This window comes from Prionailurus viverrinus, chromosome F2 (assembly GCF_022837055.1).
Source record: "Prionailurus viverrinus isolate Anna chromosome F2, UM_Priviv_1.0, whole genome shotgun sequence".
NCBI classification, from domain to species: Eukaryota; Metazoa; Chordata; class Mammalia; order Carnivora; family Felidae; genus Prionailurus; species Prionailurus viverrinus.
The window spans coordinates 20932136-20948013 of record NC_062578.1 but is presented as its reverse complement, the minus strand read 5'-3'; the positions used below and the strand labels follow the sequence as shown (position 1 = coordinate 20948013).

At 35.5% G+C, this 15878-nt stretch overlaps 1 protein-coding gene across 2 annotated transcripts in view; it reads right to left on the bottom strand.

Moving 5' to 3' along the window:
- Nucleotides 1-12112: 12112 nt before the first annotated feature.
- The window catches only part of XKR9 (XK related 9), a 35873-nt gene continuing 32107 nt past the window's right edge, over nt 12113-15878 (bottom strand). For both annotated transcript variants that reach the window (XM_047841881.1, XM_047841882.1), the window contains one exon: nt 12113-12757. In XM_047841881.1, the coding sequence (XP_047697837.1) occupies nt 12129-12757 (629 nt within the window). In that variant the 3' untranslated portion in view covers nt 12113-12128. The remainder of the gene's footprint in view (nt 12758-15878) is intronic.

The window sequence follows — 15878 nt, the reverse complement described above, 5'->3', positions numbered from 1 at the left end:
TAGCCAAAACAATTCTGAAAAAGAAGATAAAACTAGGGGCGCCTGGGCAGCTCAGTCAGTTAAGCGTCCAACTCTTGATTTCAGATCAGGTCATGATCTCACAGTTTGTGGGATAGAGCCTGCTCGGGATTCTATCTCCCACTGTCTGTCTGTCTCTGTCTCTCTGTCTCTCTCTCTCTCTGCCCCTCTCCAACTTGCACGTGCGTGTGTGTGCTCACTCTCTGCTCCCCTCCCTCTCAAAATAAAAAATAAATAAAAGAAGAAGAAAAAACTAAAAGGACTCATACTTTCCAATTTCAAAATTTACTACAAAGCAAAAGTAGTCAGCACAGCATGGTTCTGGCACAAAGAAAGACACATAGAGCAAAAGAATAGAATTAAGAGTCCAGAAATAACCCCCTTACTTCTGTTGTCAACTGATTTTCAACAAAGGTGTCAAGACCAGTCAGTTAGAGAAAGAACAGTCTTTTCATGATCTCGAAGTTGCAAATTATTCTTAGATATTATGCCAAAATTATGAATAGCAAAAGAAATAATTGATAAATTGCACTTCATCAAAATTAAAACTTTTGTGTTTCAAAGGATACCATCAAGAAAGTGAAAAGCAACCCCTGAGTGGGAGCAAATATTTGTAAATCATATATTTGATAAGGGACTTGAATCTAGAATATATGAAGAACCTTTACAAGTCAGTAATAAAAAGACAAATAACCCAACTAAAAAGATGAGCAAAGGTTCTGAATAGACATTTCCCCAAAGAAGATACACAAATGGCCAATAAAAACCTGATGCTAATATCATCCTCAATGGGGAAAAACTGAGAGCTTTCCCCTTAAGGTCAGGAACAAGACAGGGATGTCCACTCTCGCCACTGCTGTTCAACATAGTATTGGAAGTCCTAGCCTCAGCAATCAGACGACACAAAGAAATAAAAAGCATCAAAAACGACAGGGAGGAAGTCAGATTTTCACTCTTTGCAGATGACATGAAACTCTATGTGGAAAACCCAAAAGATTCCACCGAAAAACTGCTAGAACCAATTCATGAATTCAGCAAAGTTGTAGGATATAAAATCAGTGCACAGAAATTGATTGCATTCCTATACACCAACAATGAAGCAACAGAAAGAGAAATCAAGGAATCAATCCCATTTACAATTGCACCAAAAACCATAAAACACCTAGGAATAAATCTAACCAAAGAGGTGAAAAATCTATACACTGAAAACTATAGAAAGCTTATGAAAGAAACTGAAGAGGACACAAAAAAATGGAAAAATATTCCATGCTCCTGGATTGGAAGAACAAACATTATTAAAATGTCAGTACTATCCAAAGCAATCCACATTTTCAATTCAATCCCTATCAAAATAACACCAGCATTCTTCACAGACCTAAAACAAGTAATCCTAAAATTTGTATGAACCAGAAAAGACTCCTAAAAGCCAAATCAATCTTGAAAAAGAAAACCAAAGCTGGAGGCATCACAATCCCAGACTTCAAGCTGTATTACAAATCTGTAATCATCAAGACAGTATGGTACTGGCATAAAAACAGACACTCAGATCAATGGAACAGAACAGAGAACCCAGAAACGGACCCACAAATGTATGGCCAACTAATCTTTGACAAAGCAGGAAAAGAATATCCAATGGAATAAAGACAGTCTCTTCACCAAGTGGTGCTGGGAAAACTGGACAGCAACATGCAGATGAATGAACCTGGACCACTTTCTTACACCATACACAAAAATAAACTCAAAATGGATGAAAGACCCCAATGTAAGACAGGAAGCCATCAAAATCCTCAAGGAGAAAGCAGGCAAAAACCTCTTTGACCTCGGTCACAACAACTTCTTACTCAACACGCCTCCAGAGGCAAGGGAAACAAAAGCAAAAATGAACTACTGGGACCTCATCAAAATAAAAAGCTTCTGCACAGTGAAGGAAACAACCAGCAAAACTAAAAGGCAACTGACAGAATGGGAGAAAATATTTGCAAATGACATATCCAGATAAAGGGTTAGTATCCAAAATCTATAAAGAACTTAACAAACTCAACACCCAAAGAACAAACAATCCAGTGAAGTAATGGACAAAAGACATGAATAGACACTTTTCTAAAGAAGACATCCAGATGGCCAACCGACACATGAAAAATACTCAACATCATTCATCATCAGGGAGATACAAATCAACACCACAATGAGATACCACCTCACACCTGTTAGAATGGCTCACATTAACAACTCATGCAACAACAGATGTTGACGAGGATGCAGAGAAAGAGGATCTCTTTTGCACTGCTGGTGAGAATGCAAGCTGGTGCAGCCACTCTGGAAAACAGTATGGAGGTTCCTCAAAAAACTAAAAATAGAACTACCCTACGGCCCAGCAATCGTACTACTAGGCATTTATCCAAGGAACACGGGTGAGCTGTTTTGAAGGGACACATGCATCCCCATGTTTATAGCAGCACTATCAACAATAGCCAAAGGATGGAAAGAGCCCAAATGACTATCGATGGATGAATGGATAAAGAAGATGCGGTATGTATAGACAATGGAGTATTACTCAGCAATCAAAAAGAATGAATTCTTGCCATTTGCAACTACATGGATAGAACTAGAGGGTATTATGCTAAGCAAAATTAGTCAGAGAAAGACAAAAATCATATGACTTCACTCATATGAGGACTTTAAGAGACAAAATAGATGAACATAAGGGAAGGGAAGCAAAATAATATAAAAATAAGGAGCAGGACAAAACATAAGAGACTCTTAAATATGGAGGACAAACAGAGGGTTTCTGGAGGGGTTGTGGGAGGGGGGATGGGCTAAATGGGTAAGGGGCATTAAGAAATCTACTCCTGAAATCATTGTTGCACTATATGCTAACTTGGATATAAATTAAAAATAATAAAATAAAATAATAAAATAAAACAAAAAACAAATGGCCAATAATAAGTTTATGAAAAGATGCCTAACATCATTAGTCATCAGGGAAATACAAATCAAACCACGAGATACCATTTCTTACCACTAGGTGTTTAGAATAAAAGATTCAGATAACAAGTGTTGGTGAAGAGGTGGAGGAATTGGAACCCTCACACACTACTGATAGGAATGTAGAATGGTGTAGCTACTCTGCTAAAGAGTGGCAGTTCTTCAAACAATTAAACATAGAGTTACCATATGACCCAGCAATTCCCCTTGTAGGTATATTCTCAAGAAAAATGTAAACATGTCTACACAGAAACTTGTACAAATGTTCATAGCAACATTATTTATAATATCCAAATAGTGAAAACAACCCAAATGTCCATTAAGGAACAGCCAGATAAACAAAATGTGGTATATTCATACAATGGAATATTATTCTGCATAAAAAGAAGAAATGAAGTACTAGTACATGCTACAACATAAACCTTGAAAATAATATGTTAAGTGAAAGAAGCTAGTCACTAAAGACCAGATACTATATAATTCATTCATATGAAAATCCATAATAGGGAAATCTGTAGACAGAATGTAGATTAATGGTTGCCTCAGGCTGGGAGCTGTGGAAGGGAAGATGGGAGAGGAGGGTTATATTAGTGTTCTCCAGAGACACAAATCAATAGAAAGTGTGTATATAAAGAAGGAGATTTATTTTAAGGAATTGATTTATACAATTATGGAGGCTGGTGAGTTCAAAATCTTCAGAGTGGCCAATAGGCTGAGACCCAGGATAAACTCATGATGTAGTTCAAGCATAAAGACCAAAAGTCCTTCCTTCTTTGAGTAAATCAGTCTTTTATTCTATTCAGGCCTTGAAACGGATTGGATGAGGTTCAAAGTCCATCTATTTAAGTATTAATCTCATCCAAAAACACCTTCATAGAAACATCCATAATAATGTTTCACCACATTTCTGGGCACTGTGGCCCAGCCAAGTTGACACACAAATTAACCATCACAAGATTAATAGATAAAGGTACAGGGTTTATTTCTGAGATGATGAAAATGTTCTAAAATTGACTGTGGTAATGGTTGAACATGTCTGTAAATACACTAAAAAACACTGAACTATACAATTTAATAGGTGAAATGTATGTGAATTACACTTCAATAAAGCTATTTTTTTTTCAAAAGGACAAACTACCACTAATACCACCACTACCACTAATCTTCATATCCTTGGAAAATGCAAACAAATTATTTTACCCATAATTCTCACTCTACATACACAGAAACTGAGACTTAGAGACATTAAGTGATTCATCAGGGTCACATAGGTAATAATGTCAAAGCAGGGAATCAAACTCAAGTCTTTGGGCTTTCAAATCAAAATGTCTGCAATACAATGAAAAGCAATCGCTGGTTCAATCTAAGAAAGAGGCCTACTCAGAAAGATGTCTATGTCTACAGCCATGATCTATCAAAAATGATTTTTTAAACTAATAACAGCAGCACTAAAGGCAGCTTTCAAGTTCTGTACTAGGCCAGGCAAACAAAAAATATAACAGCCCTACAGACTACATCTTTTGATTTTTCTCTAATCCTTGTCTACTATCAAAGCAAGTATCTAGGAGAAAAAAATTACAAATTCCATATACTGTGTGGATCTTTATGTTTTGTGAGTTCATGTTTAGTATAAACTTAATCTACTAAGTTTAGTATCTTTAAAAAGTACTTCGATCTCGCTTTCATAAAATAAAAGGTGGGTCTTAAAACAATACCACTTAAGTGTGGCATTATCTCCATAACAAACTAAACCTATTATCAAAATGTAGTCTCTTTGGGAAACCACAAATAGTTCCTTTTAACCTCAAAGACTACTAGGTATACGTGCAAATGCCCACTTAAAGAAGTCCAACTTTTACTTTATCATTATCACTAAATGGGCTTCATCCAGAGTTAGAGCTGCATTACACATCTCTGACCCCCACAATCATAAGGACAAGCTTTGATTTATATTACAATTGAGAATGAGCCTCAAGATATTGTACAGGAAATTAATGTTTGGCTTGGGTATTCTCATGGCTTATAGCAATATTGTAGTTTATGGCACAAACCAGGGAACCTATTAAGCAGCACATCCAATTTGTCCATGGTTCCATTGCCCTCTAGTGGAGATTTTGCAACTAGTTATTAACGATAGCCTTTGAAAGTCAGCAAGTGCTTCTCAAAGCGTGTAAGCAGATCAACATCATCAGCAACATCCAGGAACTTAGACATACAAATTTCAAGCCCTACCTAAGATCTAGTGAAAAGAAACTCTGTGGATGGTACGCAACAATCTGTTTCAATGTACCCTCCAGGCAATTCTGATGCACAGTAGCTTTTGGGAACTACTCACTAGTCTAAGGGAAGCATTTTATTCAATTCGAAGTAAATGTGAATACAGATAGGTGCATGTGATGGTTAGTTCTGTGTGTCAACTTGACTGGACTAAGGGATGTCCAAATAGCTATTAAATAAAACATTATTCTTGGCGGTTTGTGACGGTATTTCTTAAAGAGATTAGCATTTGAGTTGGTGAACTGAGTAAAGCAAAAGTCCTCCCCAACATGGGTGCGTATCATCTACTGGGTCTAAATAGAACAAAAAGGCAGAGAAAAGGCAAATTTGCTCTCTCTCTATTTGAGCTAAGACATCCATATTTTCCTGCCCTCAGATATTGGCATTTCTGGTTTTAAGATTTCAGACTCAGATGAATAATTACACCATTAGCCCCCCAATTCTCAGGCTTTCAGCCTTAGACTGAATTACACCACTGGCTTTCATGATTCTCCAGCTTGCAGACAGAGATCATGGGACTTTTCAGCCTCCTTAACCATATGAGCCAATTCCTATAATAAATCTCCTCTTGTATGTATGTATGTATGTATGTATGTATCTATCTATCTATCTATCTATCTATCTATCTATCTATCTATCTCCTATTGGTCCTTTCTCTGAAGAAACCTAATACAGTAAATATAAGTGTTCTTTTATAAGAGTACTGCTCATAATTATTCCTATGCTTTTTCTGAATTTTGAAAGGTCTTTTATATGCACAGAATACTCTAAGAAAAGCTTACATTCATTTGGGGAGATTTAAAAGTGCTAAAAAGCCATGACTAACTGATACAGAAAAACATAGGATAAAATGAATAAAAGTAAATTCATTTTAAGACCTTGCTGACTAACCAAAACATCTGATCAGGATCTACCTATTTGTTACTTGTCTATAAGTCAGTGAGAAAATGTTTGTTCAATGAACTAAATATTAAATCCAGGTTTGGGTGGGGAATTTAATATCCAAGCTCTTTAATGGATGTATATTATTTTCTACCATTTTTCCATTACATAAATTGCTACTTCCCATTACATATATTGTTAATTGAATTATTCAAACGATCAGAGACAGTACCTCAGCCACATCCCGAGCTAAGGCCAAAAACTATGTAAGCCAGACTTTTTAAAAATTATATTTTGAATAAATATTTCAATAATTTTTAAATCATGTATAACTTAGTGTCAGCTCTAGGCTGCTAATGGTCACTTACTCTGTTCATCAGATAAAGATGGTGTGGTTCTACAAAAACCAAAATAGACTTGAGGTAAAAAAAAAAAAACCATATATATTTATATGAGATTTGATCTATGTGACCTTTGGTAAGTTACTTAAATTCTATAAGTCATGGTTTCCCAGCTAAAGAGTAGTGGGAAAAAATGATATCTATATTACTGAGGTTTTGTGAGGGTCAAGTACATAAGACTAAAGGAAGATTAAATGTTAAAAGAAACTTACACATCATGTTTAAGCAAATATCCCAGAAAGAATGGCATATATTACAGAGTATTAGAATTGTTATTGATTAATAAAATGATGGCCATATCTCCTACCACACAAAACCCTTACAAATAACCACTATGAACTCTGCACAAAATATAGAAAAAAACTACCTGAAAGCACTTGAGGGAAAAAAAAGCAAGCAGACATTGAAGAGGGGGTCAACATTTATAAGAAAGAATGGCACTGAGCAAGGATAGACCCCAGTCAACACACTGAGTACACAAACACGGAAAACCTGAAGTCTTAGTGGTTAAAGCCTAGAAGACAGAGTATGGAGTGACCACAGCAGCTGAAAAGTGAGGGTGAAAATCCTAGGGAAAGAGAGAGCCAATAGAAAGTAAACCTTACTCCATATATTAAATAGTCTTCCTAATTCTCTGACTCTGAAAAATATATAGAAGGGCAAAATCCAATCAGCACAATGAAGGCTAAGCAAATAAAGACCGTTCAGAGTTTGAAGTTCAGGTTAGCTGTCTGCTAAAAGAAAAAAAAATATTCTTCTGAAAAACAAACATGATCAAGGGAGGTCTAAAATACATCATTCATAACATCCAGGACACACAAAAAAATTAGTAGACCTATGAGAAAACAGGAAAATATGACCTGTACTCAAGAGCAAAGACAATCAATGGAGACCACACCTGAGATGACTCAGATACTGAAATTAACACACAAGGATTTTAAAGCATCTATTACAGTTATGGTCAAGGATATAAAGGAAACATGATCATAGTAATACAAAATCTTAGCAGAGAAATAGAAACCATAAAAAATGAAAATACTAGAACATAAACATAAAATCTCTGAATTTTTTAAAAAATCCATTGGATGGGAGTGCCTGGTGGCTCACTTTGTTAAGAATCCAACTTCAGCTCTGATCATCATCTCATGGTGTGTGAGTTTGAGCCCCACATCAGGCTCTCTACTATCAGCACGGAGCCCGTTTCTGATCCTCTGTCCCCCTTGCTCTCTGCCCCTCCCCCCTCACATGCTGGCTCTCTCTTTTTCTCTCTCTTTCAAAAATAAATACAAAAATTTTTAAAAATTCATTGGATGAACTTAACAGTAGATTTAAGATGAAGGAAGAAGTCAACGAACTTGAAAACAAATCCAGTAAGAACAGAAAACATAAATTGGAAAAAAAATGAACAGAGCTTCTCAGAAATCTGTGGGATAACATCAATAAGTCTAACACATGTGTCAATGGAGTCCAAGAAGAGAAGTAAAATGATAGAAAGAATATGTGAAGAATGACTGGAAACTTTCTAAATATGGTAAAAGACTAAAATTTACAGGTTCAAGAAGCACAGAGAGCCCCAATTAGGATAAATACAAAGAAAAACTACACACATTAACACAGTAGTCAAACTACTGCAAACAAAACACTAAAGGTAAAACCTAAAAACATCCAGAGAAAAACAACCAATTACATACAGGGGATATAATTTGAATGATAACTAACTTCTCATCAGAAACAATGGAGGCCAGAAATTAGCAAAATAATCTTTAAAATGCATAAGGGGAAAAGAAAACTGTCAACCCAGAACTCTGTATCCAGAAAAAAATATAAGAACAAAGGAATAATAAAGACATGTTGAGGAGCGCCTGGGTGGCTCCGTGGGTTGAGCAGCCGACTTCAGCTCAGGTCACGATCTTGCGGTCCATGAGTTCGAGCCCCGCCTCGGGCTCTGTGCTAACAGCTCGGAGCCTGGAGTCTGTTTCGGATTCTGTGTCTTCTTCTCTCTGACCCTCCCCCGTCCATGCTCTGTCTCTCTCTGTCTCAAAAATAAATAAACGTTAAAAAAAAAGGTTTTTTTAAAAAAATAAAGACATGTTGAGATAAGGGGCACCTGCGTGGCTCAGTTGGTTAAGCCTCCAACTCCTGATTTCCACCCAGGTCATGATCTTATAGTTTATGAGCTCAAGCCCTGTATCAGGCTCCACACCGTATTCTCAGTCTCTCAAAATAAATCAATAAACTTAAAAAAAAAAAAAAAGACATGTTCAGATCAAAGAAAACAATTCATCATCGACAAACCTAAACTACAGAAAATGCTAAAAGATGTTCTCTAGGCTGAAGGGAAATGATAACACATGAGTATTCAAATCACCAGAAAGGAATAAAGAGCACTTTGTTTATGCCTCAAAGTGTGTCTTTTAAAATGACTCAAAGATTCTGATTAAAGTGCTACTAAATGGGCCTAACTTCTTTTCCCAACTTCACTTTCTCAAACATACATGTATACATAGCACCAAACATGCAGGGATGGGGAGATATTCAATAAGTGGTATTCACATATACAAGGATTAGGTGCCCAAAGTAAACTGTAGATTCTCTAGTTCCTGCAAGGTTTTTCCACACTGCCTATATTTCTCAATGGAGATACTGAGTTTATATACTCTATAAATATAACCACTTTTGTTAGTCAATATTGTTTCACTTACTATAAAATGAAAACTGCAAACATTAAACATTCTGAAAGATAACTCATCAGTTTCTATAAATGCTTCAGTATATAACCTTTTCAAGGAACAGAACTCTATTATACACTTGTTTTTACCCTGAACAATACCTAACAGAATGCTGGGCAGAGTGAGTGTTTAACATTTACTTATTGTTTTCAAATAGCTTTGATAGGTAAAATGTGTTGTATCCAGTTAAGTTTAATCTCATCCCAAAAGTTATACGGTAGTTATACATTAATTTAGAAGACTAGGGATATGAACAAATCAGGAGACTATAGATGCTGGAGAGGATGTGGAGAAACGGGAACCCTCTTGCACTGTTGGTGGGAATGCAAATTGGTGCAGCCGCTCTGGAAAGCAGTGTGGAGGTTCCTCAGAAAATTAAAAATAGACCTACCCTATGACCCAGCAATAGCACTGCTAGGAATTTATCCAAGGGATACAGGAGCACTGATGCATAGGGCCACTTGTACCCCAATGTTCATAGCAACACTCTCAACAATAGCCAAATTATGGAAAGAGCCTAAATGTCCATCAACTGATGAATGGATAAAGAAATTGTGGTTTATATACACAATGGAATATTACGTGGCAATGAGAAAAAATGAAATATGGCCTTTTGTAGCAACGTGGATGGAACTGGAGAGTGTGATGCTAAGTGAAATAAGCCATACAGAGAAAGACAGATACCATATGGTTTCACTCTTATGTGGATCCTGAGAAACTTAACAGGAACCCATGGGGGAGGAGAAGGAAAAAAAAAAAAAAGAGGTTAGAATGGGAGAGAGCCAAAGCATAAGAGACTGTTAAAAACTGAGAACAAACTGAGGGTTGATGGGGGGTGGGAGGGAGGAGAGGGTGGGTGATGGGTATTGAGTAGGGCACCTTTTGGGATGAGCACTGGGTGTTGTATGGAAACCAATTTGTCAATAAATTTCAGAAAAAAAAAAAAAAAAAAAAAAAGAAGACTAGGGATGCCCAGATGGCTCAGTTTGTTGAGCGTCCGACTTTGGCTCAGGTCATGAGTTTAAGCTGCGTGTTGGGCTCTGTGCTGACAGTCCAGAGCCTGGAGCCCACTTTGAGTTCTGTGTCTCCCTCTCTCTCTGTCCCTCCCCTGCGCGCTCTCTCACGCGCTCTCTCTCTCTCTCTCAAAAATAAATTTTAAGAAATTTTTAAGTTATAAGACTGAATGTGGAAATGGAAATTTTTTCTCCTGGTATTAGAGAAGGCTATTGTTTGAGGGCTCATTCATTAACAGCTGACCCAAGGAAAAGAAAAGGTAAGAAACTGAAAAAGAAAAGAGAATCTGATGGAAAAAGTTTGATTATTTCCAGAAGTTCAACGTAATCTTATTGCCCTATTTACTCCTAGGACGAAAATTTACTTCTTACTGTAAGGAGTAATGCAAAAAACTATTAATATATGATTTGGTTAAAGTCCTTTCCCTATTTTTTAATCAGGCTATTTTAGTTTTGTTATTGTTGAGCTGTAGTTCCTCCTCCATTCTGGATATTAATGCCTTATCAGATACAGACATTTCCCTGAAGAAGATATACAAATGGCTAACAGGTATATAAAAAGATGTTCAACATCACTAATAGAGAAGTGCAAATCAACACTATAATGAGATTATCACCTCACACCTATTAGCATAGCCGCTATCAAAAATAGAAAAAATAGAAAATGTTGGTGAGGACATGAAGAAACTGGAAGAAACCCTAGTATACTATTAGTAGAACTATAAAATGGTGCAGCCAGCCACTATCAAAAAATGGTATGGAGATTCCTCAAAAGATTAAAAATAGAGTTTACTATATGATCCAGCAATCCCACTTCTGGGTATACATCCAAAAGAGATGAAAGCAGGATCTTGGAGAAATATTTGCAAACCCATGTTCACAATGGCATTATTCACAATACCCAAGAGATGGAAGCAACCCAGTGATGGATAAACAGAGAAAATGTGGCATCTGCATACAACAAAATATTACTCAGCCTTTAAAAAGAAAGAAATCCTGTCACACAGCACAACAGACAACATGCTACATAAAATGTACCAGTCACAAAAAGACAAAAACTCTGAGATTCCCCTTGTATGAGGTATCTAAAGTAGATACCTGTTTCAAATTTATAGAAACAGAAAATAGAACTATAGTTCCCAGAGGCTGGAGAGAGGAAAATGGGAAGTTGTTCAATGGGAAAAGAGTCTCAGTTTTACAAGACGAAAAAGTTATAGAGATGCACAAGGTGAATGCTAGTTAACACGATTAAACTGTGCATTTAACAATGGTAAACTTTATGTTTTGCTTTCTTCCTCTTTCTTTCCATTCCCTTTCCCTCTACCCAATCTGTCCCAAACTCAAAATATATGCACTGAATCAACAAAATAGAGGAAGGAAAAATGAGCATTCTGTTCTTCTCCTCCCTTTGCAGTTCTCCACAAGAAGCATTAGTTTTGGTTCAGAAACAGTGAGGGGAAAATTGGAGGGAAGCTCAATTCCAGGCTTCTGATTTGGGGGAACCAGAACATTTCTTCCAATTCAGGTCAAGTTGGCAACTCTACCAGGCAATAGGGAAACGTATCTGAGTACTCAAGATCTTTAAAGCCCAATGAGAAATTAATTTAAATAATAAAATATTACAATACTCTCTCATATTCATAGTTAATATACCAAAAGTGATCTCAAAATAAAGGAAAGAAAGAGAGAGGGAGGGAAGGAAGAGGGTACGAAGGAAGGCGGGGCAGGAAGGAGGCAAAAATAAGAAACAACACATACATATGACATTTTCTTTACTAACCAATGAAACAAAAAATAAAAAAACATATCTCATAAATGAATAGCTATTCCATTAGAAAATACTTCATTCTACAATCTTTTTCAGCTGCTATTCCATCAATTTCATCAGGTTTTGTTTCTTCATTTCTGTTTGGATGCAAAGTCCCATAATAAACAATAAGGAAAATAATTCCAAGGACCAGACTAAGAGCTATAGTGATACTGATAGGTATAAAATAGTCTGAATTAAAAATAGAGACTGGGCAAACCCAAAACACAATTAATATCCCCACTGTGACCAGTACCCTTCCAATATAATAACAGAACATTGGATATTTGGTGTTCTGTCCCTTAATATTAAAAAATGTAAAGGTAAGTATGAATCCAACAACAACTCTGTATAAGAATTCCATACTTATAGAAGCACAAAACTGAGTTTGCTTTTTAAATGCCCACAATATCCCTAAAAACCAAAGAAATAACAACAGAAATAATGCAATCTTAACATTTATGAACAAAAGAAGTACAACACTCAGCATCCAAGATAATAATGTAAACAATTTGTAAAAGAGGTATGTGAGTTTAGGACAGAATCCATTAAGGAGATTTTTATCAGGCAAGGATTTTCTTAAAGCCACTTGATAATCAACAGTCGACCAAGAAATAGCACAGCAAGAAACCATGATGGCAGCATCTACAAAACAAAAAATAAAAACATATATTGTTATAGGAATAATAATAGCAATATCAAATTACTATATGCCATACATGCTTTATCTGTATATACGCATGCCCACAAACATGTCAGGTACCTTATATATTCATTTCATCTAATCTTTGAAGTAGATATTAAATTCCCATATTGCATATGAAAGAATTGATGCTTAGAGAATATACATATTACTTGACTCAAGTCACACAGCTAGCAAGTTGCAGAGATCTGAAGCTAAATCTGCCTGAGGGTTCCAAAGTTGGTTTACTTAAATGCTATATTAGACTGCTTTATAAAATTTTAAATAAATTCACTGCACAAATCTTATTGAGCAACTTATATAATGAAAACTGCACACTCTAGAAGTTCTCTAAGAGACTACAGTTACAGTCCTAGTCTTTCCAGTCTTTTTGGCTTTGACCTTGGACATATACCTAATTCTCCAAGAGACAGCAAGATGGGGGACGGGGGTAGGAAGGGAAAGAGGAAAAGAGGGATGTTAAACAGAAAATTTAATGTCAGTATAAGGTATCAACAAGCTTAATTTCCATTTCTATAAGACGAGTCAAATGAGCAAATATATTCTAAAACTTACAAATTTCTGTAAGTTTGACATCTTTGTCCCATTTTTTCCCCCAACAAGTAACAGAAGAGTAAGTTCATTACTACTGTAAAAAGGTATGCCATTAGCCCCATTGCCAAAGTTGGGAACTTTAACAGAACTGAAAGCAAAGACATTAGAGAATTAGAATTTAAAGCAGACTACAGAATGCTTTATTTCTTCCCATTTAGCCTCATTGGAGGTCTATATATTATGATAAAAAGGCAGACTTAAACTGACCTATTAAAGAGGATTATGATGATTATAAATGCCTTCATCTACCCTCCTGGTTTTAGCATATTCCACTCTGGACCACACAATTAGCTGGACTTTTTTTTTTCTTCTTTAATTCAAACATATTTTAATTAAAGCATCTCTTTCCCCTAAATTTTGTTTTTTTCTAATTAGTTTTATCTTCTACCAAATACATATACATAACAATTGAACAAATAAACAAAAACAAATTAATACACATATATAACTTAAGTCAGTAAGTACTATAAAACTTATAAGAAAAATACCCTGTTCTACCTGCCTCCTCACTTCTAAGTCGCAACCCCCAGAAGAAATCACTATCAATTTCTAGTTTTTCTTCTGACACTTATTGCCATATTTGCAAATAAAACACACCTATTCTATTTCATAATTTATCTGCTTTAGACAGTGCTTACTGATTTCCTATTTGGAAAGAGGAAAACTTAGCACATATACACATATATGCACATGCTCCTTGCATTTTCCTCTCCCTCCATCTGCCCAACAGAGTAACATCACAATTTTTGGTAAAAGTCTATATTCGGTGTTTATCTTACTATAACTACATAAGTAGAGCTTTTTTTTTTTTTTACTGCTCAGCCAAGTATTACATTCATTATATTTTCTTTCCTTTAAAACTGCCCATTGCTCCTTTACTTGTTTAGTTTTTTATAACTGTATTAATATTTCTTAGGAAAATCTTCAAATTAATTAATAAAACTCCCCTATATATATATCTATCAGTTCTTATTTTTTTAAGAATATAATCCTCCTGGTCTAAGGTGGTTGTTCCCAAGGTTTGCTTCCTGCCTTCCAAGAACTTCCCTTCACTTCTCTTCGGTGTTGACTTCTGTTTCCTGTTCTCATGTTTCTTTCTCGCTTTATTCCCATGTTTTTACCAAGCATTCTCCAGATATTCCTGAGAGAAGCTTCATCTAAGCAAAAATTTTTAAGACCATGTATGCCTCAAAATGTCTTTACTCTACCTTCAAATTTGATACACAGTTTTGCTAGAAATAGAATTGAGTGTTTAAAAATGTTTTCCATTAAAATTCTAAAGTCATTGCTCTATAAACTCTAATTTCAAGTACTAGGGTTAAGAATTTCAATGCCATTCAGTTTCTCTATCCTTAAGTAATCTTTTTTTTTCTCTCCAATCTTACAGAAAGTTATCTTTATTCTTGTTTCTCTGAATGTTATAATGATGGGCTTGGTATGCCCATTTTTATTCATGCTTTCAATCTAATAACCCACATCCTTCAGTGATATGCTATTTTATTCTTTGGTGGTTTCACTACAAATCACAATATGCATATCAAATATATCAAAGTTATAAGTTAATGCTCTACCTCAGAGGTGGATTTACAACAATGGTAATGAAGCTTAAATTTCAGGGACTCACACTTGCCCAGGTTCCTTCCAAGCCTAGCAAAGTCCTAACAATGTGTTCACTTTGTCATATATTTTTATAAGATTCAGGAAAATAAAACATTTTAATTGAAGTTGATTAAAATTCCTGTCTCTACCCCTACTTACTCTCTCTTACATTTTCCCTTGCTGTATTGAAGTAGTTGTGGGTCATTTTGGAGATCTGGCTAAAGGGAAATTGAGTTGAGAATACATTAAGTGTAGGTCTGAGGGACATGTTTATAAGATCTGTTTCAATAATTAAGATTAGTAAGTGACAGAGCTAGAATTCTGTTTGCCTGATTTTAACACTTCACTAGATTGCCATCAACAGGCCTTTGACTATGTAACAGGAAGGCACGATGATCTTGCCTCATCCAGTACACGTTATTAGTTTGACACTACTTCCCATTTCTTACTAATCTATATGCTCTAACATATTTTTCTTGTAATTTAGCTAATGTAACATTGTATTATACTCTATCCAAACTGAATTCCTTGTCTTTGCCAAACCATGTCTTTGCCTATGTATTTCTCTCAGTCTGAAATGCCCTTGCCCAATTACACATACACAGATCCTTATTAATTTCTTTTTGATTTGACATTATTGACACCGGTGAAGAAAACCTAAGACTCTCAATATTTACTGAGACATCAACAATAAACTAATGTTGTCAATTCACACAATATTTAAAATTAGTTACTTCATCTAAAAAAAATTTATATACTCTGATATTATAGCACATTATTGACAAAATTGCCAGGGTTTTTCCCAAATTTAACAAAATCAAAAAACTATGCATATTATTAATAATCTGTGACATTGAATGAAGCTTTTCT